This window comes from Ambystoma mexicanum, chromosome 2p, assembly GCF_040938575.1.
Source record: "Ambystoma mexicanum isolate Mex_15411 chromosome 2p, UKY_AmexF1_1, whole genome shotgun sequence".
Classification (NCBI taxonomy): Eukaryota; Metazoa; Chordata; class Amphibia; order Caudata; family Ambystomatidae; genus Ambystoma; species Ambystoma mexicanum.
The window spans coordinates 228,785,479-228,811,954 of NC_090923.1; the positions used below are offsets into that span (position 1 = coordinate 228,785,479).

A 26,476-nucleotide genomic window follows, 5' to 3' on the forward strand; every position below is an offset into this window, starting at 1 on the left:
AAGGAAAGTCCATCTCGACAGCCAGGGACTGCAGTGTTGCTATTTGCGGTAGTGGCGAGGAGCTGAAACACTGAAGTGGCAATTGTTGGAAAGATTGCCGGTTGCGAGCGGTGACCGTCCCATTGCAGTGCAGGAGTCCCCAGAAGTCCTCCCTCTTGTCCCCACGACTGAGGCCCAGGAACAGTGAGATCTGCAGAGCTGCTCAGGAACAGAAGTCATCTGCTGCACTTTTTCTTCAATACGAACTTACCTCTTGTTGTAGAGTTGCTTGCATCTTCTACTACTCAAGTCTAAACAGCTTGTGGCCCTACATTTGATTCTTCTTTTCTTCAAAAACTTCTAAAACATTGTGCAAATACTTTTCTACTTACCTACCAGAGGTGCTTCCTCTTATACAAGACTTTTGCCCATTGAGTTTGGACTAGCCTGTTATACTGAATGAATCTGCTTAGGGGATCCAAAAGCATTTGCTTGCTTAAGAATATTTGTGGTCTGTTGTGTGTTCTAATAACTGTTTCCTTTTACCAACTGCTAACAATATTCTAAATGCAAACAGTAAGATATTGATGTCCCCAACACCCTAGCTATTGTAGTCACCTGAGGGTGTAGGGTGTGTCTGTGGGCCATCCCAAAAGGGTATTTACTGATTTAGAAACTAAGAGTGTATGATATATGATATATTTTATTTATATCGCGCTCGTACACAGGTGTTTCAGAGCGCGACCAGGCAAAGGGAGGGGAACAGGGGAGAAAACCAAAACAACGATCTTACTAGGCCCAGTGATATTGAAAACATGCAAGTGCATGTGGAAGCGAAAAAGGGGAAGTGTGGGGGGGGGGGAATTGCAAAGTGCAGAGCATAAGAGAGGACAAGATGAATAATAAGTAAATAAATAAGGTGATCACAGTCAGTGGTAGTGCAGCCTGTGAGTGGCAAAGTGCAAGGTTAGTCAGATAGGGTGTATCTGATAAGTGCAGAAATGAGTGGCTGTATGGGTACAGATACAGGCCACATTGCAAGAGGTGGCCAGGAGGGAGGCAAGGTGAGCAGGTACCTGGGCCCGACGGACATAGGGTGGCCAGGTGCAACAGTGCCGAGAGAGAGCAGATCAGCAGCGGAGAAAAGGGGCAAAGGCAGAAGCGAAGAGGAAGGTCTTGAGCATCTTCCGGAACCGTGGTTGGTTCTCCTCAAGTTTCAAGGTGGCAGGGAGGCAATTCCAAAGGGAAGCATCAGCCAAAGAAAGGAATCTACCCCCAGCTCATTTCTTTATAAAACGACTGACCCTGAGGGAGTTAGATGTAGAGGAGGGAGCTACTTACGGAGGCATAGTTGAAGGTATTTTGGACCCAGGGCCCAGAAAGCCTTGTGGAGAATGCAAAGTATTGAAGTTTATTTGTGTGTTGCTTTTTATATTTCTCCCTTCTGAAGAAGGCTTATTCTAACTGACTGATAAATTAATAATTGTTTATTCAAGAAACCTTGTGTGTAAGTGTTTATTTGAATACTGGTCACTTTGAATCTCTGTGTAATTCCCCTACAGCCCACATTGACCCCTCTTGAGATAAGCCTGGCTGCTCAACACGCTACCAAACTGTGTAGTACAAGCTTATACCAAAGGTCGGTTTGCCTATTACCAGTAGTCAGAGTTGTTGTAATGCACCCTAAGGGTACTGCATACAATCTTTGCCTAACAGTCTAAGGCGTGGGGAAGGGAGCCCCAGAAGCATTAGAAGGAACTGTGATACATTTTCTTTTGTGGTGTCTGAAACTTGAATAAGTTGAAGCTTGGAGAAGGGACCCCCAAGGAACACAAAGACACTGAAGGTATTAGAATTCACTGAAAGGACCATGTGGTGAAGGTCTTGCAGGCAACTGTTTGATTGAACTCATTTTTGGTGAGCCTAAAACCACACATGGCAAGAAGGCAACCGGAAACAAACACTGGTTTCCTATTTTCTTGTAAACCACTAATTTTCATTTTTAACAAACAAAACACTTCAACATTTTAGCATAGAGTGAGGCCAAACATAGGTTTAGACACAGACAAACTTTTGATTTGGACTTTCAGACACTGACAGCCCTTACACGCATCATTTCAGGCAAACAGCCCTTTAGCGGTAAGATTGGTTGGGTATTAGACAACCCTGAAACTTTAAAGGTTTTGAAATCTTACTTTCTGAGTCTGTGTCTCTTGTCACCATGCCACCAGGAGATGGAGGCGGAACAAGCCAAAAAACAGGTTGAAGGCCTGCTTTGTGGGGGTACAAGGACATATGCAGAATATGTCCTGGGAGAGTGGTTCAGGAATAACTTTGTCATCAATGGAACGGTCTGAATGCAAGGGAAAACTGAAATTGAGTCCTGGCAGCTGCCAGGAGCACCCGCTCGAGTCCCAAGTTCCTGAGTGCTTAACTAAAGAGACAAGGATGTAATGCAGAAAGCGGCACAGAGAAGGCAGGCCCCATAAAAAGGGATACATCCTTCATTACACTGGTCCGCGATGGCCAAAACAGGGGTTCAAAAACAATATTCTTGTATCACCATGAAGAACAGGCTCAGATATATTTTGATCAAATATGGCAAAGAACTGGCATTTGCCTGCTGCTTTGTTCTTGCTTTGCCTCCTGGGTGTCAACCTGCACAGTACTTAATTTTGCGCAACCTGGTGTACGTTTTCCTTTGGGGAGGGGAAAGGAAATATTTTTCTTTAAATGCTGCAGCTTAAGTGGAGGAAGAAAAGCTTTTTCTTGTACAAGAACTTCTGCGAACAGGGGGTGGGCAGTTTAGGATAATTTAGGTTTTTTTCCTTTGAGGATATGCACTTTTTGGCAATGGGGTCCTATTGATGTGCTTTTGTTTCACCACAGTATACCTTTCCTGAATCTGGATTTTGGATTTCTAAATCTGATGGATCTTGGGAGATGCAGTCACGGATACCATACTTCTTTGGGACCTGGGATTGCCTAACTAATAGCTCTTCCAGGGAGTTCAGGATTGGTCCAATCAGTTATACTCTCAGGCATACCCGAGGCTGGATGCAATATTGACACTGACTGTTAAACATGTTAGTGTGGGCTGTAAGGAAGGCAGGATATCAAACAGTGAAGACAAACAAGTGATTACAGTTCAAGGCTGTTTATTGAACTTCAATAGGTTGGAAAAACGCACATCTAAATAACGCAGTCCTAGTGGAGTCTGTCAAATTAAAAGGTCCTATACTAATAAACCTATTGCCGATCCTTACTTCTAAATACAAAATGGTGGTGCGATAACATTGTACGTAAAAGAAAAGTGTTCAAGAAATTATATGTCCGGATAGTTGAGCAGTTAGCTTTTCCTCCCCACTTTTTCAGCACGGGGCAAGGCAGCACGTGCAGGATTCGCACACGCTAGCTTCTTGGCCACGAGGCAACAATTCAACACATAGGCCTCAGGGCCTTCCGCCAAAGTGTCTCTCACAAGAACAATCTCTTAATGGAGAGGGTCTGACGCAGAAAACAAAACACGAAAGTTGCTTTCCGATGTCAAGGTTTTACTTTCACAAGTTCAAGACTGGTCTCCCTCCTTCAGGCTCGGACCACAGGACCCACTCGTCTGGGCTCAGAACCCCTTTTGATACTAGAATCGAAGATTTTCGAAGGTGCAATGGGTTTTGCTTAAACAGTTGCAGGACCACTTCGATTCACTTCACACAATTTACACTTAACATCGATCTTCTGCTTTCTTTTCCTTTCATCACGATACTCAGACCTTCGATTGAGCACATTCACCTGCCGGACCACTGTCAACAGTATCCTATCTTTTCTTCTAATTTTCAAATATTTACCAGCAATTAAGCTTCACTTGCGTCTTTCATCACATGCGTTTCAGAATGTTCCTTCTAGCACTCACTCTACAATGTTTCAGCTTGCATCCTTGAGTTGCACAGCATGGTCTCCCCAACTCACTGGCTGTGTTGTTCTCCGTCGCTGCTTGCTTCTTGGAGGCATGGACAATGCCACGGCATCTGGTGCTCCTCCCCGCCTTGGTCAATTACGCGGGAGGACCCTCGATATCTCTGACACACAATGCAGTATTCTTTAGCCTTGTTTCCTGCCTTGAAGGCTTCTTGAAAGTAATGGCTTCCTGTCAACGAGGTCAAGGGTGTTGCCACTCTCACGAACCTCTCGTGCCTGGCCATTCGTCTCCCCTCGTTTAACTGCCAACTCGAAACTAATGCACCTTTGTGTTTTTTGCCTCGCTCAGAGTTTGCTCTCATGCTCCGCCTTTTATCCGTGTGGGGTAAGTGTAATGGGAGTCAGGTGTAAATGATTGTAGATAATTTCCTGACCCTAGTATTGGGACAGGTCATGTGCACGGCTCAGGTGTGATTTTGTTTTCTCCCAGAGTGGGCGGTCAATGAGGAAGTGTTTGTGCAGGTAAAGGGGGGCAGGGGGTTTGAGTTTCTAAATATACCATCGGATAGGATGGGATAAAGGTGTTGTAGGGCCACCTTAGAGAGATATCGGCATGGACTAGCGGGTGAGACACCTTCAGGTTTCTCACAAGGCAGAATACATTAAGGTCCTGCAGAGGAAGACTATGGCCATTGTTAACATTTAGGAAAAGGCAGTAAATGTAGGGAAATCTTGTGAATATTGATTAAAAGATGCACAGGTGGATTTTCTTAACACAGGACACAATGTAACGTAGCAAAGAATAATGCTAAAAAGGCATATTGGGATACACTAGGAAATGGAATTAAAGGATAAAGCAGGCACGTTATTGACCCAGCTGGAAAGAGGTAGGAAGAGTCTAGATTTGGTACACAGATTAGCTCAATGAAGAAGGGAGGTGACAGATCATGCTACTATAAAAACATCTACTGACTCTTATCTGGAATTGTAAAACAGGGTGGACAAGGGAGGAAAGTGTTTTTCATACACTGTAGGAAATTCTATTTCAAAGAAAAGATGCAGAGCAAGGCGCCATGTTCAAAAACTAAACTGCGGCCTGCACGCCGCCTTTAAAAAACACACATGAAAGCAAAAAGGGAAATATTTTCAAGTCCCCCTAAATCAACATATAGTGACCATGCCAGAGATGAGCATTTCTAAGGACAAAAAGCACTCTGCAACTTTTACAAACATGTCTTGCTCAATGCGAGGGGAAACATCACAGCATTGTAAAGTGAAAAGGAAATACAAATGTGCATTTTCTGCTGCTGTTGGCTCAATTTTCCTTTACAGGAATGAATTTATTAGTAGGAAACCTACATATATTGACAAATGTGGACCTTTGATAGGAGTTTAAGCTGATAAACTCTTGTAGTCATGGAAAATGTAAAATCAAGGGGAACAGAAAAATGTATATTTAAAAGCTGCAACTGTGAATGGGACCAAATTAACTAAAACCAGGACTGAACTCTGACATCTGGTGTTCTGTTCAATCCACCAATCCAGAGTAATATAACAAAACTGACATGCCTTGCACGATCAAGGAGTGGGAATACGTTTGAAACTCAGTGTTAGGCAGAATCCTGTGCAGTTCCCTTGGGGAACACTGCAAAAAGATTAAGACTACAGGAGTAAGCAGCAAACCCAATTGGTAGTAGTCCGCACCACCCAGATTTACCTGGTAGCTGTGGCTGAGCAGTCAGACCTGTCTCAAGAAGAGTAGGGCATTATGTAGAGTATACACAATAGGGCCAAAAACACAGTAGAGCAAACAAACACTGACCAGAGCTTTGTATAAAAAGTATATAATTATTTATTTAAAACAAACTTTATGGCATATACTAGCACACTCAATCAAAAACAAGTTAAAACACAGTCAGGTAAAGTATACACACCTCCCTTAATAACTATCAGACAAGGCTGGGTCAAAACACCACTATTTGTAAAAACAGATGTGAGCGCTTAACCAAGATGGCACTCCAATAATTCAGTTAAAGGGAGAGAAAAAGGCAGAGCATAAGAATAAAACAGTTCTCAACACTTTTAAGAGTTCAGAGCAAGGGGAGAATGGCAGGTTATACTGTAGAGCCAAAGTTCATAGGCCAGGCCCACTTTAAATGGAGCAAAGCGAAATGTGCCCAGGATCACACGGTTTAAAGTGCACTAAAAGTCTTTGCAGAGTGTTCAAAAGAGGTTGGGGTGATTCAAAAGATATAGTTAGAAGGCCTGGAGCCAACCCAGTTTAGAAGCCAAGGATTTAGGGGTCACCTTTACCCATCTGTAGAAAGGGAGGCCAGGCAGCACACAGTACCTTAAAGAGAAAGGAAGCTCCAGCGGGGGCAGTTGTTCCTGGCAGTGGTTGAAGTTTGTGGTTCCGACCAGGGGAAGAGAAGATCTTGTCGAGGCGGAAACTTGGAGTTGTTGCACTGCACAGGGATGAACCCAGCCGCGGAGTTCCCGATTAAAAGGTGCGGTCCTTTTATTCGCGGTCAAAAGTGGTGAGCTTGGCTATCCGGTCGCCGGGGTGCTTGGCACGGGCGATTTGACCAAGAGACGTCTTTGGAAGGCGAAAAAGGGTGAACTGGTTGGTCCCACCAGCTCAGAGGAAGACGACTCATCCAGCAGAAGATCTTCTCTTGTCGTCGGGAAAGTGGTGAGGTAGTTGCAGCAGGGCTTCACCGGTGGTGTCGTCGTTGCAGATGGCTCAGCTTCTTCCCTCTTTGGATTCTTAGGTCCTGTGGCGACTTCTGAAGTTCCAGTCCCAAAGGCCCTGCTTTTATGCAGCAAAACCCCCATTCATCAGCCTAGCTGTCAATCACACATGCTAAGTGGTGAGCCGGGCGGCTCACCACTGGGCCAATCAGAGTAGAGTGTGACTTGGGTTGCCAAGGTTACTCAGTCTAGGGTGCCAATTCCCCACTCCACCCTTCTTGTGGAACCCAGACAGAGTGGCACCATTTGGAGGGCTTCTGTGGAGAAGCCCACCAAAAAAGTGGAACAAAGGGCTCGACCTTGGTCAGAGTTACAGAGACGGACACAAACGCCATTTTAGAATTGAGTTCTGGCAAAAAGACCCAACCAGTGATTTAATATTAAATAAATAAACCGGTGGTATCTTTAACATTGCACCAAAAAGTGGTGCTTTTAAAATCAATGGGAAAATCCCATAGAGAATATTCCGGTGGAATATTTCGCGTGGTAACCACTGCCACCAGCCAGAAACTCGACAAAAACAGACCCAGGGGCAATCGAATTACCCCTTACCAGTACTTCCACAATATGATGGTTTGTACTGGTTCTGTTGACAATTTTGGACTAGTAAAGCCAATCGTGACTTTGCATGCCCTGGGAGACAGTAGTCAGTCCCAGGGTATGGAGTCTATGTTTGGGGGTCACTGTGATACCCCTGTGTTACTGCACTGAGGGTGCTGTGTAACACACATACCAAAAAACATATGATACCCTATGGAGTAAAAAGAAACCCCATAGCCCACAAGCACATAAAATGTCAAAGACATACCTCAAATCATGCCTAAGAGTGGGAGTAAAAGTGTCTCACTCTTAGCAGGAGAAAAAAAAAACCCCAAAAATCCAGCAAAGCTGCTGGGGGACTCACTAGGTTTGGGAAATTAACCTTATAAGAGAATTCTCCTTAACACTCAGCAATAAAAGATAATAAACATCTCTGGATCTAGGTCACAGGGAGGCCAAATCTGCAATTAATTCTAAGGGGGCTTCTTTATGGCGTGGGTCTATTTTGTCCAATGCAATTTCAATCTCCCAGGCTTCTCCTCAAGGACAGAAAAATACCAGGAAAAACAAAGCGTTTATCTTAAATATACCAGACCTTGGAGCTGCTCCAAGAGGAGCAGGAATTTGAGTCTTAACCCCCTCAGAAGCAAACTACAAGGGACTTGACCTTGGCCAGGCCTCTGGGTCATAGATACTATACTTGATGACTGTGGTACCTCCCAAACCCTTCGACCCAAGGTGGGATTTCTGTGGGCACGTGTCGGCCCATAAGGCTCACCTGTTAAGTATGAATGATGAGCTCTCCGTCCTGCTACTTCTGACAGGGGCGCTTGTTGAGGGGATCGAGTCCTTTCACTGATCCCTGAAGAGTAGTAATCCAGTTGCGACTATGCTCCTCTTTCTGCTTTCTTTCAATGTCTCTTGTCTTTTCTAGTTTCTGCCTCAACGTTATTGCTCTCAATGTTGTTTTTCTCTGAGTAACGTTCCTCTTGGTTTTCTCCGAAATAGATTGAAATGCGGCTGTGGAGGCGCGGAGGATGCATGCAACCACAATGTCCGTCAGCAGTTGAGTGATGGTTTTAGGGAAGGCGCGAGGTTTAATGGCAGCGCAACCTTAACTTAATGTCTGCTGAGTGTCTGTCTTTTGCCTTTCTTTTGCAGGTGCTGCAAGTGCGGATGGAGTGTGTCGTGCTGTGGTGCCCAGATGATGTCAGTGCTCCGAGATGTTTTGCAGGCGAGCCGCAGTGTCAGGAAGAAGATGTCTGCGCTACGAGATGTTTCCAGGTGAGCCGCGGTGCCAGGAAGAAGCCTACAGGTGTGAGCAGGATCCTCCAGATGTTAAGTATGGATGTAAATAACAGGATTTCCCCAGGTAAGTTGAATCCCAGGCGACGGTGAGCGTTACGCTGCATGGAAGTGCAGAATAACGCGAAGCGTGTGCCTTGGGGTTGGGGTGGCTTTTATAGCGGAGCTCTTAAAGCCACGCCCCCTAGCTCAGTCCTGCTTGCCACACCCTGCCACTCCTAGAAGTTGCACGTGCAGCTGCAGATGGAAGGCCACAACCGGACTAGTTACCCACAAGTGGAAAGTTCCTGAGAGTATTCCTGCCCATAATCAAAGAGTTCAGTTTCATTCCAAGCACTTCTGCCCATAATAAAAGTGTCTTGTTTCAGTTCTTCCATGACTGAGTCCATCCAGACCCCCTCCACCCCCCATGTACAAACGTCCCGAGGGGACGTGCGTGAACCATGGTGCCCCTTGCTCTCTCCACTTGATGGTGCCGATCCTGGGCAAGTGGCCATGACAAAGATTCAATTGGGGACACTCATACATTTATCCTAACAGGAATAGTAAAATGAAACGATCAGCATTACTTTTGGGGAAGCGGCACAACCAATTTACAGGTGAGTAACTAACATTATATATACTTTTCAGAATAGTGCAAAACACATTCAAGGTGAGTAAGGTTCACTCTAAGAGTTACAGTTACCAACCAACTTATTTGACAAGTAACTCACTTTTGAACACTTGTTATTCTTTACAAGGCAGAACCCTTTTCTTAGCCAGTCCTTCCCTTATTCTATAGCATGAGTTTAATCAGAGGCAGAGGGACCCTAGTGGTCTAGGCATCAGCTGTAGGCAGGGTGAGATAGGGTTCAATTTGCAGGCAAAGTCAGAGTTCCAGTATTTCACTTTAAAGTTAGATGAGGGTCCAGGGAATTCAGAGAAGACACCCTAGGTGGTTTCCACAGTGGGCCTGAGTGAACTGGATGAGTGGACTTCCATTCACAGAAAACGCCCCAAATCTATACAGAAATTACAAAGACTTAAGGTAGGTAAAATACCCCCGCCAACACAGCACCTCAGCACAGAGGAAGAGTTGCAGAAGGAAGACTTCAGGATCTGCAGCCAGAAACCCAGTCGATGGATTCCTTTCTCAAGAAGACAGAAGACAGGACTTTGGGAGGACTTTTGTAGCACGGATCACAGGAGAAAGCTCCAGGTAAGAGTTTCCTCGTGGCTGGATGCAGCTCTGTGGATTTGGCGCCTTTTCATGAGTACAGAAGAAGACAGAATATCGATGGTCAGATTATCTTTGCTTGAAAGGTCCAGCACTCTAGTGAAGGGAGCTTTTGGACTCTATTCAAGTCTCTGGAGGTCCAGCAGGATGCCCACAAAGTTTCAGCAAGATTAGAATTTGGAAGACCGTGCACCGCACAATGGCTTGAGGTTCCACGGTATTGGGGTATTGCTGCCCCGCAAGATCGCAGCACGACGTGGGATGGCTCAGACTGCAGGTCTTCTTAATTCTAGTGGGTCTCACCAGGCTCTGGGTCAGGGACGTCATTTTCGGAGTGCCCAGGTCTATTGGAAGGAAGGGTAACAGCAGGCTCTGGTTACACAGCAGGCTCTCTGGTAACTGGAAATCGTCTCAGCCGCGTTTTCTTCATCATCCTCTTTGGTTTCAGTTCCAGTGGTCGATTAAATAATCAGTTTCCATAATCAGATTTTTATGCAAAAACCCAGCCATGCAACATTCAAACATGGTGGGTTGTGTCATGATGCCTACCCCCGGAGCACCAAGCCAGGCCCAGCACCCCCCGGGAGCAGGCATCACCCCCCCGGGTAAAAGCCCAGCGGCCCTTTATAGGGGCTCTTTGGACTCTGTCCTGGCGCCGTTGGCACCAGGCTCATGTTGGACATCAGTCCTGGCGCCATAGGCGCCAGGCTCATAAAGGGAAGTGTTTGGTGCACTTACCTGAAGCAGACCATGCTGCACACTCACCTGATGCAGACCATGCTGCATTAAGAACCAAGCCAAATGAGGCTTAGGAGGGACTATTTTTCTGAAGGAACTATTTTGTTACTTGGGTGGGGCTGTGGAAGAATACTCACCTGGAACTTCTTCCAAGGCTATTTAAGCCACACCCGGACAGCCACACGTGCTTCGTGTTGTTCTGTACCCCAGCAGCTGAACGCTCACCGTGTCTGCTCCTGCACCTGGACTCCAGCCACGCCCGCCTCGAACCTGGAACACCTGTAAGGGAATAAGAGAAGAGAAAGGTGAAAATCAAGAACTATTTCAACCTTCTTACCTGCATCCGGAATCTTCACGCCAGCATTCCTGAAGGAAGACTTCCATTTAAAAGCACTGCGTTGCTCACTGCAGCGCCGCGCTTCACTCACCTGTTCCCGAGACGCCGCCCGGCTCCATCGCGGCTCTCAGTGCCGGTCGCCACATCTCTGCACCGCACCTAAGGAGAGAAGAAGAGACAAAAGGTGAGCAAGGGAACACAAGAGGAAAGCCGGATTTTCAGCCATATTACTTACCGGCTATTCTTGGTGTGCCATTCCACATCTCGGGTCGGCGCCACATCTCTGGCAGGTACCGCACCCCGGCCCCTATAGGGAAAGGACAAAAGACATTACTGGGGAATTATAAAGACATTTAGAGGGGTCGCCCTCATCACTGACTCACCTGATTTTACCCCGGCAATTTAACCCTTCAACGCATCTCCTTTGTTCTGCACCTGAAATAAAGGACAGAAAAAGACAACATAAAAGGAGGTTCACACTTGAACTTTTGCCTCTTCATACTTACGGCGTATCACTCAGTAAAGTCAAGTGGATTTGCCAGCGCCATTCTGAAAAACAGTGAAGTAACTGGACGAACGCGCGCCCCTGCACCAGAAGCAGGATGGAGAGTTCATCCTTCCAAACCATAAGGTGAGCTTAAATCGGGGGTTTTGGAGGAAGTCAGAGGAGAACGAAGGGGGAGAGGGGGGAGAAAGCACATTATTCAGCAGACAGTTAATCCCCTTTCTCATCTGCAGAAGGATATTCCTACGGGCCAGACAAGCAAGATTTGGGGGTCCTGTTCAATCGGTGGTCCGAATTCTGCGCATCACGCTTGAAGAGGCCACAGCAACCCAGACCAGACCAGCGCCTCCGTGGGAGCCAGGTGAGCGTTACAGGTTGGAAGTCTTTTCAGGACAGCCAGCCTTCCAGTTTAAATGGATTCTCGCAGTCAGGCTGGAAGACAAAGGGCTGCAGAGTTTTGCTCTCCTTCCTCACTTCCTGCTGTCACAGACACTCTGGAGCCTAGGCGGGGAATCCAAAGGATTCCTGCCGAAGACAAAAATCACACAGGAATCTCCCACCTTGGATGTCAGGAGAAGGGACACGAAAGGACAAGGAACGCTGAACTGATGAAAAAAGACAACAGGTGCCATTTTGGTAAAATGAGCACCCATGGGTGCCTTTACTGAGGCTGTGCATGGTAAAGGTGCATCAAATTAATAAAAGGGTTCACTGCCGCCAGCCATTAAAGTTAAGTTTCTCCTTGTAACAAACGCTACTTTTAAAATGAGGAAAGGGATACTGTCACACAATAGCTAACCGTATACGCACCTGCCCCCAGGACCCAGACCATCCATGGCACGCTTACAGCTTAGTATCATTGCACACTCCTTTTACATCTATCACTTCCACATCACTTCTGTAACCTTCCTAAAAAGCAAGATGCAGCACCCAACAAGCTCTCCACCCATCTCCAACATACCACATAGCACCACTGGCCCACCTCATCCCTCTGATTTTCACCTCACATCTACTCACTGCAACATTAATCGCAGAAATTACTTCCAAGGACACCGCATCCCCATCACCTTGTAGGAAACACCAATAACCACACACAACAGACCCCTCATGATAAGCCTAACCTTCCACAAGACACTCCTCTACCCACCATCGTCATAATCAATTGCGCGCTCATAAATGCCCAATCCCTCGTCGCACACGCACTTGGGATAGCAGACCTCATATTAGCCAACAACCTCAACCTTCTAGCAGTAACTGAAACCTGGCTACATCCTGCAGCAGGTCCCGCCCTCATGCTCGCAGTTCCCGACAACTACACCATCACCAAAGTTGACAGAACTTCCAGTAAAGGGGGAGTAATTGCTTTAATTTCCAAAACCCATCTATACCTAAGAGAATTCACCTCACTACCTTTCCCATCTGGAGAACTTCTATTCGTAAAACTTGCCCCTATCCACCCAAAGCACTCTTCTGATTCACGATCTATAGACCTCCAGGCTCTACCTCTACATTTCAAGAAGACAACTCTAACTTACTTTCCCACCATACCAAACCAACCTCACAAATCCTACTATTAGGGGACCTAAACCTAGGATACAATGATCCCTTGGACTCTCATGCTCTAATTGTAGAACAAACCCTTGTGGAACTAGGATTCAAACAACATACGTCAGGACCCACCCATTGCAAAGGCAGAACCCTTGACTGGATCGCCAACCTAAACTAAAATTTGAACATACTCTCGAATAACCTTTGTGTCTGGTCCGACCACCACATCATCCATTTCGAATTAGATGCCTCCACACACACACTCCTCTGGTATCTGGCCAAGTTCCCCCCAGCAGCGACTAGGAATTATAAGGCCATCACCATGGAAACCATTCGCCCCCTCATTCAACCCATCATCAACCCCTCTCATGACATGGAACTAGACCCTGAAGCGCTAGTTCACATGTTCAACAAAAACCTACTGCTAGCACTAGAACAAATCGCCCCTTTCAAATCTACAAAAGCTAAACAACCCAAGCACCTCAACAAATGGTTCACCCCAGAACTAAAAGCATTGAGGAAATCCAAAAGATCAGCTGAAGCCATCTGACAAAAAATAAAGACATCTTCAAGACAGCTTCCGCCACTTACAAAAAACCATTATCAAAACCAAAAGTGACACTTTCAAAAGCAGAATACAAAATGCAAAATCCAATTTTAAAGAACTCTTCACCATTCTCAGGGAACTGGAAACACCCATCCCTCCCCAATCCTCCTGTGTCAAAGACGCCACATGGTGTGCCAAGATACAAAAGGCACTTCTAGACAAAAAAGCCCTACTCCAATTTAAATTGAAGCCAAAAGACGACTCCTAGCCACCAAAGGTACTAATAACGTGAACCAATCTCACCAACCCCACTCTAAAACCCCTGATCTCTTTGAACTTGCCCCGGTTACCACCACACAGGTTGAAGCAATTATTGCCAGCCTCAAACTGTCTAAATGCCAAGGTGACATCTGTCCAGCGTCCATCAACAAAGAAGGAGCCAAAGATTTTGCCCCCTTCATCACCTCTCTTATAACGACAGATGTCACCTTGGCATTTAGACAGTTTGAGGCCAGGCGTCTTTGGGATTCTTGGGTACTGAGCAGGAGGCAAATCTCAAAGACGCCTGGGTCAGATCGCTTATCAAGAAACCTATTCTAGACCCAAGCATCCCTACTAACTACCGCCCATCACCACTGTCCCTTTCCTGCTAAAAATTCAAATTCAGAACCACCTAGAAACCCACAACCTTCTAGGCCTCCGCCAATCTGGCTTCAGACCTTGACATGGCACTGAGACAGCCCTTCTAGACCTGAAGATCCAAATGGACGAAGCCAAAGATAAAGGCCAACCATCCCTCCTCCTACTACTCGATCTCTCTGCAGCCTTCGACCTAGTCGACCACAACCTCTTAACTTCACACCCAACAACCTCAGCCTCCTACTCACCCAATGCAGCCAAATGGATCCAATCCTTCCTCTCTGAAAGATCGATGAGGGTCTTCTCAGATACTGCCTCAGCTGACCCATCCTCTATCTCATGCGGAGTCCCCCAAGGCTCCTGCGTCTCCCCCACCCTTTATAACATCTTAACGAAGATGTTATTCAACCTCCTGGATGACATGAATGTCTTATACACCAACTACGCTGACGATACTCAGATCCTCATCACACTCACTGGCTCTTATGATAAGGATTCTTCATACTTCAATGAAATCTATAGTAAGATCCGAGACTGGATGGCAAAACATGGGCTTTGTCTAAACGAGGAAAAAACCGAGCTCCTATTCACTGGAACCAAACAACGCCTCAACAAACTCAACCCTCAAAACAATTAATTTAATATCAACGGAAACCTTATCAAGTTCTCCAAAAATGCCAAAACACTATGTGTCTACCTTGACTCCACCCTGACACTCTCAGGACAAGTTAATGCCACGGCCTCCGCATCGGCCTACACCACAGCCTGCAGACCCTTCCTATCTTCACAAAGCTGTATCATCTTAGCTAGAGCATTGACACTTTCTAAACTGGACTACTGCAACTCACCACACTTGGGTACCAGTAAGCAAAACATCCACAAACTCCAAATTGTACAAAATAACGCTCTTGGAGCAGCCCTCAACATCCCACGCACAGACCACATATCCCAGGCAAGACAGACAGCCAATTGGCTCCCGATAAAAGACAGAATTACCTTCAGAACCCTCATGATCACCCACAAGTGCCTCAACAATACAGCCCCTAAATACCTGATTGATAAATTCTGCTCTAGGACATCCATCTTCTAGACCCACTAGAGCCATCTATGGTCACTGCCTTAACATCCCCAAATACAGACTCCAAAAATCAGGTGGTACCAGCTTCCCAGTTCTAGCGGCAAGAACATGGAATTCTCTGCCTCCGGCGCTAAGAGATGAAAACTCCTTCCTTGCCTTCCGATTCAAAATCAAAGCATGGCTCTCCACCACAACCTAACACAACTATACTAACACTTGTTAAGCCAACAAGATCCGCAACTGCCTAACCCAGATCTAATGTGTAAATACCTGTACAATTTTGTAAATTTTTGTTTTTTCCTATTCTTCTTACCATCTCTATTGTTTACCGTTGTGAATAACTTATGCATGCCAAAGTCATGTATGTAACTAACCTCTATATTTACATGTATTTCTGTATCTGTATGTAACTTCTCCACAAGCTTAAAGCGCCTAGCTACCTCAGGGTTCAGCGTGCTGTATAAGCAAATAAAACAAACAACTCAGTATCTCCCCAGCACTCCAAATAAGTGTGTGGGCGGGGGGTGCGGGCGCTGGTCTCCCTTAATATCTAAAAGGGCTCCAAAGATCCATTCTACCGTTGGGATCTGAATTTCACAATATTAGCCAGAGAAAGTAAAAAGAAGGAGCCCCTAGGGCAACCCAGCAACAATAGGCACGTATTGCCAAAAAGTTGTCAGAGGTTAATTTTTAAAATAAACTATGGAGAGTCTTAAAAATTAGACCCATAAAAAGAGTAAAAGATTCTGTGACTGTGGAAAAAGGTTCTCACTTACTGAACTAAAGGGAAAAATAATGTACCACTCCAGGAAAAGGTTCTGGGGTTGTCAGAGGTCAGGAAGATTTATCATTGATATGAAAATCTTATCCAACGGGCGGCAGCTGGAATTCGCGACATCAATAGCCACAGTGATGGCATGATCAGAGGCCACCTGGGGTTGTATGTCTTGGCGAATCCACGCCTATAGGGCTGTAGCCACATATATCCAAGCACTCATGCTGTGTGTCGTTGTCGGACCACGTATAAATGACCAAAAGGCCAACTGAGTTCTCTGCGTACGGGTCTCCGAGCCAGGGAGAGGAACACCAGTTTGTGTTTGTTGCTTTTAAGTTGGCCAAGAGCTCCAGGAAGATCCAGACTGACCGAGCCTGAGCCACCTCAAGTGCTGGAAGGCCGATGCAAGGAAAGCCCATCTCAACAGCCACGAGTCTGAGGTGGTGCTATTTGCTAAGACGCAAGTTGCTGAAACCACGAAGTGCCACTGAATAGAAGTGGTCCTCTTGTCCCCATGACTGAGGCCCAGGAACACAGGATCTGCAGAGCTGCACAGGAACAGAAGCCAGCTCGAACAGTTTTTCTTCTAACCAAAGATACTGTAAAGTCTAAGAGAATTTAGCTCTTTTTGTGTAACCTAACTTGTTCTTAGTTGAGACGGGTCTTGGTTGCATCTGTAGAGTTGCTAACAGCTTCTTTACCTCACAAGTCTAATCAGCTTTGATTTCTTCTTTTCTACAAAGACTTCTAAAACATTGTGCAAGACTTTTACTTACCTGCAACAATTGCTTCAGCTCACCTAGACTTTTGCCCAATGAATTTTGGCCTGGCACCCTGAATGACTTGTTCCCTCGACATTGTGTTTTGTCTTCCTTCCAGGAAGGGGTTAACTTACTTTGCATTGGAGGTTACCAAAAGTACTTAACTGGTTCAGAATATTTGTGAGAGCTCTAATAATCCTTTTCTTTGACATACTCCTAAATATTGCCCTAAATGCAACAGTGATATATTAATGTCCACAGTGTCCTAGCTATTTAAGTCACCTGAGGGTGTAGGCAGTGTCTGTGTGCCATCCCAAATGGGTACTTACTGATTTAGTGAAACAGAGTGTATTTTGGAGTGTATTTGTGTCTTACTATTATATTGCCCCGTCTGAAGAAAGCTTACTCAAACTGACTGTTACATTAATAATTGTTTAATCAAGAAACCTTCTTTGTAAGAGTTTATTTGAATACTTGTCACTGTGAATCTCTGTTTAACTCCCCTACAGCTCACAATGAACCCTCCTGAGATAAGCCTGGCTGTTCGCCACACTACCAACCTTTGTAGTACAGACTTATACCAAAGGTTGGTTTCCTATTGCCAGGTGGTCAGGGTTGTTGTAGTGCACCCAAAGGGTGCTGCCTAAAATCTTGCCCAACACAAGGTATATGTATGTTACACTAAGCACTCCATTCGATCACTGAAAATGATTTATCAATGGAGTTCTCTGTTTCAACTCAAAAAGAGTAGTGCTAGATACGCACTGTAGGGCACAATGGGATAAGGGGCTTGACCTCCCAGGCTTTAGAAAATATTATTGGCTTCTCAGTTGCTGTTTGCAAATGAATGTTTGCATCAGGACAAGTCAGACTTTTACTTAGAAACAGAAAACTGATATATGAGACACTTTTGTCTCCTCCGGATTAGATATGGGAAGGCTTTGCAGGCTGATCTACTCTGGACACAAGACGGACTAAAAATCTGGCATCAAGTGATGGAAACATACTATATGGAGGCAGGATTACCTTGGAGCAGCGATCTTTAACAACCGAGTCATCCAAGGTCAGTAGAGTGGATAGCCAATAGAGTTGTGGGAAGAAGCAGGGCAAAGGCATGGTATCTCTGCAAGAATGGTTCAAGGGTTTGCAAAGTATCTTTATTCATTAATATCAAGGATAGGTTCCACAAGAAACTTTGCCATGTTATTTAATTCCAGTTTACAAGGGATTATGCTCTGCCAGAATGTTCAGCACTGACAGAAAATGTGGTTCGGTGGGTGCGTTATAAGAGGCCTATATCAACCCTTTTTACAGTCAATGCGCTTTACAGTACAGACCCTGGGTAGACTAACACAAATCAGAGAGAAATATGGACACCCATTAAGGGAATGACTGGTGGGAAACGTTAATTCTGTGAAGTGGAAGTCTACAGCAGATTCCAGCACATTCGATTTGATATAATGCACTCAACTTACTATTCTATGGCTAAATGGTGTGAGCTAAGCAGGGCTGAAGACCCCTATATTTCCTCAACTGAGGTTTATAGGTTCCTCTTATCATACTTATACATGTGGGATTGTCACAAAATTAAATGTTACTGGAAAGTGGTTAACAATATAGTGACACACCGACTCCAACTCTGGTTGGGTTTTTAATTGGGGGCGACGGGGGTTTGTGCTGACAAAATATAAGTTGTTTGCATCTGCAGCAACAATGGTAGCAAAAAAAGGACGTTGGGGCTTACCCTGGATACCTCCAAGCTGCCAAATTAAGAACACACCTTTCATGCAGATTTCAGAAATGTATCAGAAGATTGGACATGGTAAGTACAGCAAAGCAACAAATGATTTAATTATGGTGGTTACAATATAGAGGGCACATGCATATCCAGCAGTTTAATTCAGGTGCACGTGTACATTATAGTATCTGCAAACTGCGGACCACTTAAGAGGATATAGGAACCCTGCTACAAAAGTAAAAAGGTTAAACCAGGTAAAATGCTGACTGACCTGTAGTAGCTGAGCACATCTTGGTCCTCCTTCTGCCCTTCTTTGGCATCCTGAGCCAATTCTCGAACACTCTTACTACGCGTTTCCTTGTTACTATCTTTCCAGAATAACCAGACTTCTTCCTCATCTTCCCCTACTTCCAAGGGATTCTCACTACTGGTGACTCCCTCAAACTCAAATCGAGAAAGGACCAGTCTGGAAAAAAGAAAAAACGATCAAGCATTAGACCAATCAAACTAAGACAAACTCAGCAGGAATGCATAACATACCATTCTGAATTCAAAGACTCGAAGGCACAACACGAATAAGCTAACATCAAGCAACATCAGGAGGAGACAATTCCTAAGAGCAGATGAAACAGACTTACCTGTCAACTCAAAGACAGTTTGCATAGAGCAGCATCACAGACCACCAAGACTAGCTAGAAAAACTGCACTGGAAAGCAAAATAAGAATATCCATAGAATTAAGGCTACACTGGCCCCATTGGCTCGTAATCCAAGGGCCATATTTTCTCAAGTGGAAAGAACATGACATACAGGCTCTAAAGCTCTTAAATACTTATAATTGAGTGACAGGTACTTGCACTAGTGTCCCACTGCATGGAAATACCTGCCCCAACTCAGCCATCAGCATTCATCAACTTGGTGTTCCTACATGCTTTCGGTCTGTCGAAGCGCAATGTATGCTGTGAGGGAATAGCCAGGAGAACATTATAAAGAAGAGAATTTTAAGACTTATTACCAGACTCAACATGTAGGTAATTTTCCTTACTTTTTCATCTTAGTAAGCCCCCTTCCCAACTAGTTGGAAACCCGATTGTACACAGCAAAAGGATTAGTAGAGGATAACAGTATATGCTGTCCTCTACTAATCAGGGTTCATGCTAAAAGGTTGCTGTTGGGAACATATTCTGTTTGTAGAATTCCCATCTCTATCAACAGGATCCCCCAGAATTTATGTAGACTGTAGAATCAGAATGATTTTTCGGCAGGCTCTCTGAAGATTACTCACTATCCTACCATATTTCATTTTGCAGGCACATGTAAGCATTTAAGGCTCAGTGCAGGAAGACCATGTCTCCAATTTAGGTCTATGGTGAAGCACTACAACCTCCCATAAGTATAGCCGCGCAGGGCAACGTTTTCTCCCTGTTCCGTTTACCTTTTGGACTTTTTTGGGTATCTGTAAAATCTGAGTAGTGGCGTCTTCATTTTACTACCGTGCACCTCTATTTTTATGGCATGGCAGCATATTGCACAGTGCGTCTAAAATGTCTGGCCATAATGAATTCCATGTCCCTGTAATCCACTCCCTTTTTGGCAGTCTTCCTGGGCAAGGGTAGGATGTGGCCATATATGCACATCTCAGTCCCAGGCTACTAGCCTCTGTATGCATGGACTGTTTAGGGCTTGGTGAGAGCTGCAAGCAGTCACATTATACATCCTGAACATCGAGCAAGTCAAACGGTACCTGTGCTAGGTGCTCATAAAAGGACAGCCATCATGATGAACAAAATTACCTACCCCTGGTAATATTCTTTCGGATGGATGTTCAACCCACAAATTCTTAATCAACGATAACAATTCCTGCTTTAGCAGATCTCTGAAAAGATTTCCACAGCAGGGGGCGCAGAGCAACTTTGGCATCTAGGTCACTCTATGCTCTTCCCATTCCCGTCCAGACGGGACGTCAATGGTGATCCAAAAAGGTTGTACCACGCCTCGTTGCCTCAGTTCCTTGTTTTTGTTTTTCCTGGTGCACAGCCACTTTGGGGATACAAAACTAGTTATGTTTTTATAACTCCTGTTCTCCAGCATTGGTATCTTTCATAGATTAATATGCTGTGAATATTCCCTGTTGTTAAGCTGGGAATCCTAGGTAAGAGAGCAGTTTAATTTTAAACTGAAAGCTTCAGTCACTTTAGTGCTCTAGCAGTCATTTTTGGTAATACTACCCACAGCCAATAGAAAGGGCTCCCTTAGCTCCTATACCTGGAAGGCATCTTCAGATTTTGTCATAGCCCACATACAGTGGCAGTATGAACAAAGAAGGGCCAAGCGGGGTAGGTGGGAGGGTTGCATATGAATCTAGGAAAGTTTCCAATGCTGGAGAAAAGGAGATACAGTTAACAAGTTCATTCTCCAGCATTGGACCCTTTATAGATTCACATGCTGTGAATAGCTTACAAACAGTGCCATGTAACCATAGCTGGCAGAGGGAAGCACCTTGCTGCTAACACTTACCCACAGGAGACACGTTCATGCAAACAGGTTGCGTAGTCCTGCCTGGCTGACTCTAGACTGCAGCAGAATTCCTGTCTACGCAGTAGAACTAAGTAAACGTGTGCATTGACCTCCATGTTGCAGCCCTGCAGATGTCCAGAGTGGGACGCCAGAAAGGAATGTAGTAGCAGCCACGATCTTGTGGAGTGAGCCCAGGGAGAGGCCAACCAGCATGATGATGGCAGAAAGAAAAAAAGAAATGCAGGAGAAAATCTAAATGCATAGTATTATCCATCTCAATGTCGGTTTGGTCGCCACACTACCAGGTTTGTGGCCAGTGTAACCAATGAAGAATGAGCAATGCAAAAACAGAGCCCTTTTTGTGTCTCCTCTTCTTTTTGAAGGGCAAGGTGGACTGAAGAATGCAGGTAAAGTAGTATTTTGAGATTAATGGAATTCTGATACAACCTTGGGAAGGAGGAGACTAACCTTCTCCTTAGTGAATGCTGAACAGTGGTTTACATGACAGGGCTTGTAGTTCACTTACCCTTCGTGAAGAAGTGACGGCTACTAATAAAAGTCTTCCATGTAAGAAGTCTGACAAGACAGGCTTGTAAGAAGTCTTAGAAAACAGGCTTGAAAGGAGCCGCCATAAGGAAGGTTATAACTATATTGAAATCACAGGCTGGTACTAGGAAGGGGGCTGATGGACAAATGTTTGATGAACCCTTGAGAAATTGAATCGCAATGGGCATTTTGAAGTATGAGCCATGATATGTGGTATGCGTGAAAATGTAAATCGCAGCCAAGTATCCCTTGATGATAGCTATCTGCAAACTCTGCTGGCCTGGTGAAGCAAGCAAGAAAGGACCATAGATGAGTTATATGAAAAGGGATATACAACCTTTGCTCTAAACGAGCTGCAAAACCATTTCCAAAGGCAGTGGTATAGGCCTTTAGGTGCTGGTCTTCTTGCTGAAAGAACCCCTCCATAACATCTTCTGAAAGGTTCTAAACCTTGTACATTAGCCTTTTCAGAAACCAGGCGTGCAGGTTCAGCATTCTGATCCCTGCATGGGAAAGGAGACCCCCCCCCACTGCACCCCTTCCTGAGTAGATCAACTCTCTGGGGAAGGCGAATTGGAGGGCAGATGGACATAATCCAGAAGGTTTGGTTAGCACATCCTCTTGGCCCAATCCGGAGCAATTAAGATCATGGTTTTCCCAAACTTCCTAAACCTCCTGAGGACTTAAAGGATAACTGGGACTAGCAGGAATGCGTATAGCAGTGGAAAATTCTAATTTACTACAAATGCATTCTGCAGTACTCTCTAGGGAAAGTCACCTGAGTAGAACAAATTGCATTTTCTGTTATAACTGGACATGAAGAGATCCACCTGAGTAGCTCCATGGATTCAAAGATCTCTAGAAGGGGGGGGAGCAATGTTGCACAGCTAGGAAAATGGATGCTGCCTGAAAGCCTCTGGCACGACCAGAAATCCTTTACAAAATCCTGCAATTAAAACCCCCGTCGTCCTCCCGAGACCCATGGCGTGGTATCCCGATACCATGGGGCAGCACCAGATCGCTGTACTGATAGCGTGTAGCACTTTGCTGAAGAGCACTGAGACATAGAAGTGCGGCGGCTGGGACCGGTGGGCACCTGGCGATAAAGATCCACAGCAACTGTCGGCTGCAGACCTTGGAGCCGCTCGTCGAGGTAGCCTTGTCCTGGCCTCCCAGCATTAAAAGGGTTGCTGCAGTGCGCGGCCCACACTCCCCGCTGCGACTCTCGGAGGAACTGGGGTGGAGCACACGGAGGCCCACTCCCAATGCTGCTCCCACAGCCTTCCCGAAACGCTTTAATCCGGACGCAGAGCAGCAACCAACGCCTGAAATCCCAGGTGAGCCCCCACTGATATAACCCTTTAAGCAATGCGACGTGGAGCCGGGGTGGGGTCCGCCTCCGACCTTACACTGCAGTTGGCACCGCGCACTGCTTTCGCGGGTGACTCCCCTGACACCGGGATCACATAGCTGACCCGGAGGACGCCGACCACGGCAACTAGTGTGCTGCATAGCCGGCAGGGCTGATAGCCAGGACATTGCGCACCTCATAGTTTATTCAGCACAGCAAACCCAGGAGACTCCCTCTGATCAACAACCAAAGTGGCTTCCCTAGACAAACAATCCCTGGCCCCTTTCTTTATATGAATGTCTGGTGGGAGCACCAGTCCAGAGCCAAAGGTGTGTGAGACTGATCCTGCAGGACACTCAGCGACGCAGCGCCATTGACACCGGCAATGCTGGTCCTAAACTACCAAGCCAGAGAACTGGGTCTATAAAAAGAAAATAATCATAATAAAAAGACGTCGCCTACACCACATCTCACAGTGGGGAACTGTAATAAACTGAGTGAACTTGGGCTACACCAGAATTAAGTGCCCACAGCACCATGTTGAAGACCACCCTGGAGGGACATTACTAATATCAGACACGGCTCGGCCCTGGTGCAAATCACTGCAAGCTCTGTGTGCGATCACATCACGATATCCTTACCAGCAAATGCAGAGTGCTCCCAAATTGAGCCCAATATAACCCTGCACCTGCCTCTCCATACCAGCCTGAGAAGGACTGAAACAAGTGGTGAGCGGCCATCTAATACCCTGCAATAGAGTTGGAAAAAGGCGTGAACAGCGCGCTCCCTGCCCGTCGAAGGCCCCAGGCTAACTACTGTACAGAAGTGCCACGACAATACAATCCAGTGACTTAGACAAGGTGCGTGCCACACTCAGATCTGCGCAATGGTTAACCCTAAAAAACAAGCCAAGATGGACCAATTTGCTCGGTCGGATCAACCGCAGCCCTCCGCTACGCCGGTCCAGAATCAGGTCCCAGTTCAGGTGGACATGACAGCCTTAAACCACACTTTACTTGCCCTAAAAAGTAGCACGGACAATGAGGGGGCAAAGATCGACATCCTTACCAGCAAGGTTGACGTCTCTGCCATACAAATTGACAAACTCTGCGGCCGGATGTCTGAGGCAGAACAAATGATAGGGGAGGGCAAGGACAAATTGGCCACTTCCCGCTGTAGTATGGCCAAACCTAAACAAGCTGTCAAGAAGGTGGTGGCAAAGAATGATGACCTGGAGGACTGGTCCATGCAAAATAATATTTTCATGCTAGTAATACCAGAATCAACACTGATTGACAATATGGAGAAACTGCTGGTGGAGGTGTTCGGGGGACCCCCCGCTCACAAACATGTTTATGGTGGAAGGAGCACATCAATCTCTGGCGGCGAAACCCCCCCCACCTAACCACCCAAAGGGCTCCGAAGCACCCCATCATTGCCAGAATCTTCAGTTATCGTGACAGTGATATCCTACTCTGCTCAGACAGGGACAAGAAGGAGCTGCAGTGGGGGTCCGCCACCATTCACCTCTTCCAAGACTTCATACCTTCGGTCCAGGAACAACCCAAGACCTTTCAGTGCGTCAAAAACACCTTGCGCAGAAAGAAGTACAGTACTTCATGTTATAACCGGCCAAGCTGAGGGTACTCTATAATGGTTCAGTGAATTTCTTTACCTGTCTGGAAGCGGCTGAACGATTTGCCCAGAATCTCCCAGACCCTGCGAGGTCGCCTCAACATTCACCCTAATGTTATCGTTGCAATCTACATTGAGCTACCATATAGCTGCCTAGTTAACTCAACAGTGGGTGATGGACGTGGTAATGGAATCGCAGACCGTGGCAGTTGCAATTACCGTTACACGCAGGCGCTGTGGACACATTTGAGAGTTTGTTGATGAGGGATGCTTGGGAGGAGGGGGAAGTGGGAGCCGGTAGGTTTATGTTTCTGGCGTGGGTGGTGGGAGGTGTATACCGAGGTTTGGTATGATAAGAGTCCATTCAATTTTGTTTGTGTTGGGGATAGGGGCATGGCTCGGGGTTCAACACAGGAAAGAATAAGCAGACCCACATAGTACCTCAGGGAAGCATACCAACAAAGATCCAAAATACAGTCAAATCACGCATGAGCTTATGCTACAGAAGAATCTTGCCACCACTCGCATCATGGGAACACCTAAACCCGGGAGGGGGGGTGGGAGGTGGGAATTGGACCATATGCGGGTTTACCAACCAGAAAAAGGCCTGGTTAACAGCAAATTATGGAAAAAATAATAATATAAACACTCCTATGCCTACAGGAAACGCACCTCGCTCGGGGTGCGACCCCACCATAGCTTGGCGGGCTGGGGTGTCCATAGATATGGCTCTTCATACACCACATATTCCTGGCGGTAGCAACATACATACATCGCTCCTTAGAATGTAAGCTACATGAACAGATTGGCAAAGGAGATGGACGGTATATAATATTCAACTACGAACACAGCCCATTGATTTGTTCTTGGGTGGATGGCCCCTGGGAGAGTCTTTAGCTCACTGTTCTTTTCACAGAGAAGAAATTATAAATATAATATTAGCTGGGGAAGTCCCTGGATTAAAACTTGTTTTGTTAAACGTATACGCCCTAAACACAGACTTGCCTGACTTTTTTCACCAATGTGCCAACCATTTCCATAAATTCGCGGACTATGTCGTCAGATGGGCAGACAACTTTAATATGGCCATCACGTTCGAACTGGATAGATCCTCTACAGTACAAAAGAATTTGCCACGAACAGCCCAGGTGGAGACCGCCATCGCGGACTATCATGATTTGCATGATATATGGCAAGGGAGGCACCTCACCGACAGAGAATAGTCCTTTTTTTCAAGTTTCCATGGCAGCTCTTCTAGAACTGATTATGTCAGTCACCCCCCATCTAGCTAGAGGTGTGGCTGAGGCCGAGATGCTGCCTCGCACTCTTTCAGACCACTCCCCAGTGTTGATCCGCATTACAGGGCTTGCCGGACTCCCAAAACAACTGAGGTGGCGCTGATGCTCTAGATGAGTGTTCCATGGTCAAGATATACAGTTCTATTTTCAAACCAATGTGGGTTCAGTCCCCGACCTGGGGGTTATCTGGAAGGCCGCTAAAGTATATGTCAGAGGATGTTGTATATCAAAGGAAGGGGGGGTGTGGGGGTGCTGAAAGCCCTGTGTAAATCCATGCGCACACTGGAAGCAGCCATTAAAGAGTTAAGAGACCTAGCAGAGGGCTCGAAATACGGTCAAGACAATCAACACCCCGAGTTTGAAAAGGAAGGAACTGAACCAACTAGCAATCGAGGAGGAGAGGGTTTTCAGAGATCGGATTGCGGTGACTAGATTCAGGGAAGGTCATCGTCCTGGTAAGACACTAGCATGGGCTATTAAGCGTGAGCACCAACTGATGGCCATTGCGGAGGTAGAAGATCCAAATGGGTATCTTGTCGGGGCACTTGTAGGAATTAATAACATCTTTTGTGAATACTATGACCGATTGATTATATACATCCCGCTCCAACTAAGGACATGACAATATATCGCAATACCTAGACAGTATAGCCTTGGGGTGGTTGGACCCGGACCAAGGGGAGATTCTAAACACGAATGAAGAGATTCGTAAAGCTGTCCTCACACTCCCCAACGGAAAGGCCCTCGGCCTGGAT

General features: G+C 46.0%; 1 protein-coding gene across 7 annotated transcripts in view; it reads right to left on the reverse strand.

The window, feature by feature from the left end:
• Window positions 1-26,476, reverse strand: part of ITPR1 (inositol 1,4,5-trisphosphate receptor type 1) — a 3,145,915-nt gene that overhangs the window by 2,218,783 nt on the left and 900,656 nt on the right. For all 7 annotated transcript variants that reach the window (XM_069643506.1, XM_069643503.1, XM_069643505.1 and 4 more), the window contains exon 18: window positions 18,647-18,841. In XM_069643506.1, the coding sequence (XP_069499607.1) occupies window positions 18,647-18,841 (195 nt within the window). The remainder of the gene's footprint in view (window positions 1-18,646; window positions 18,842-26,476) is intronic.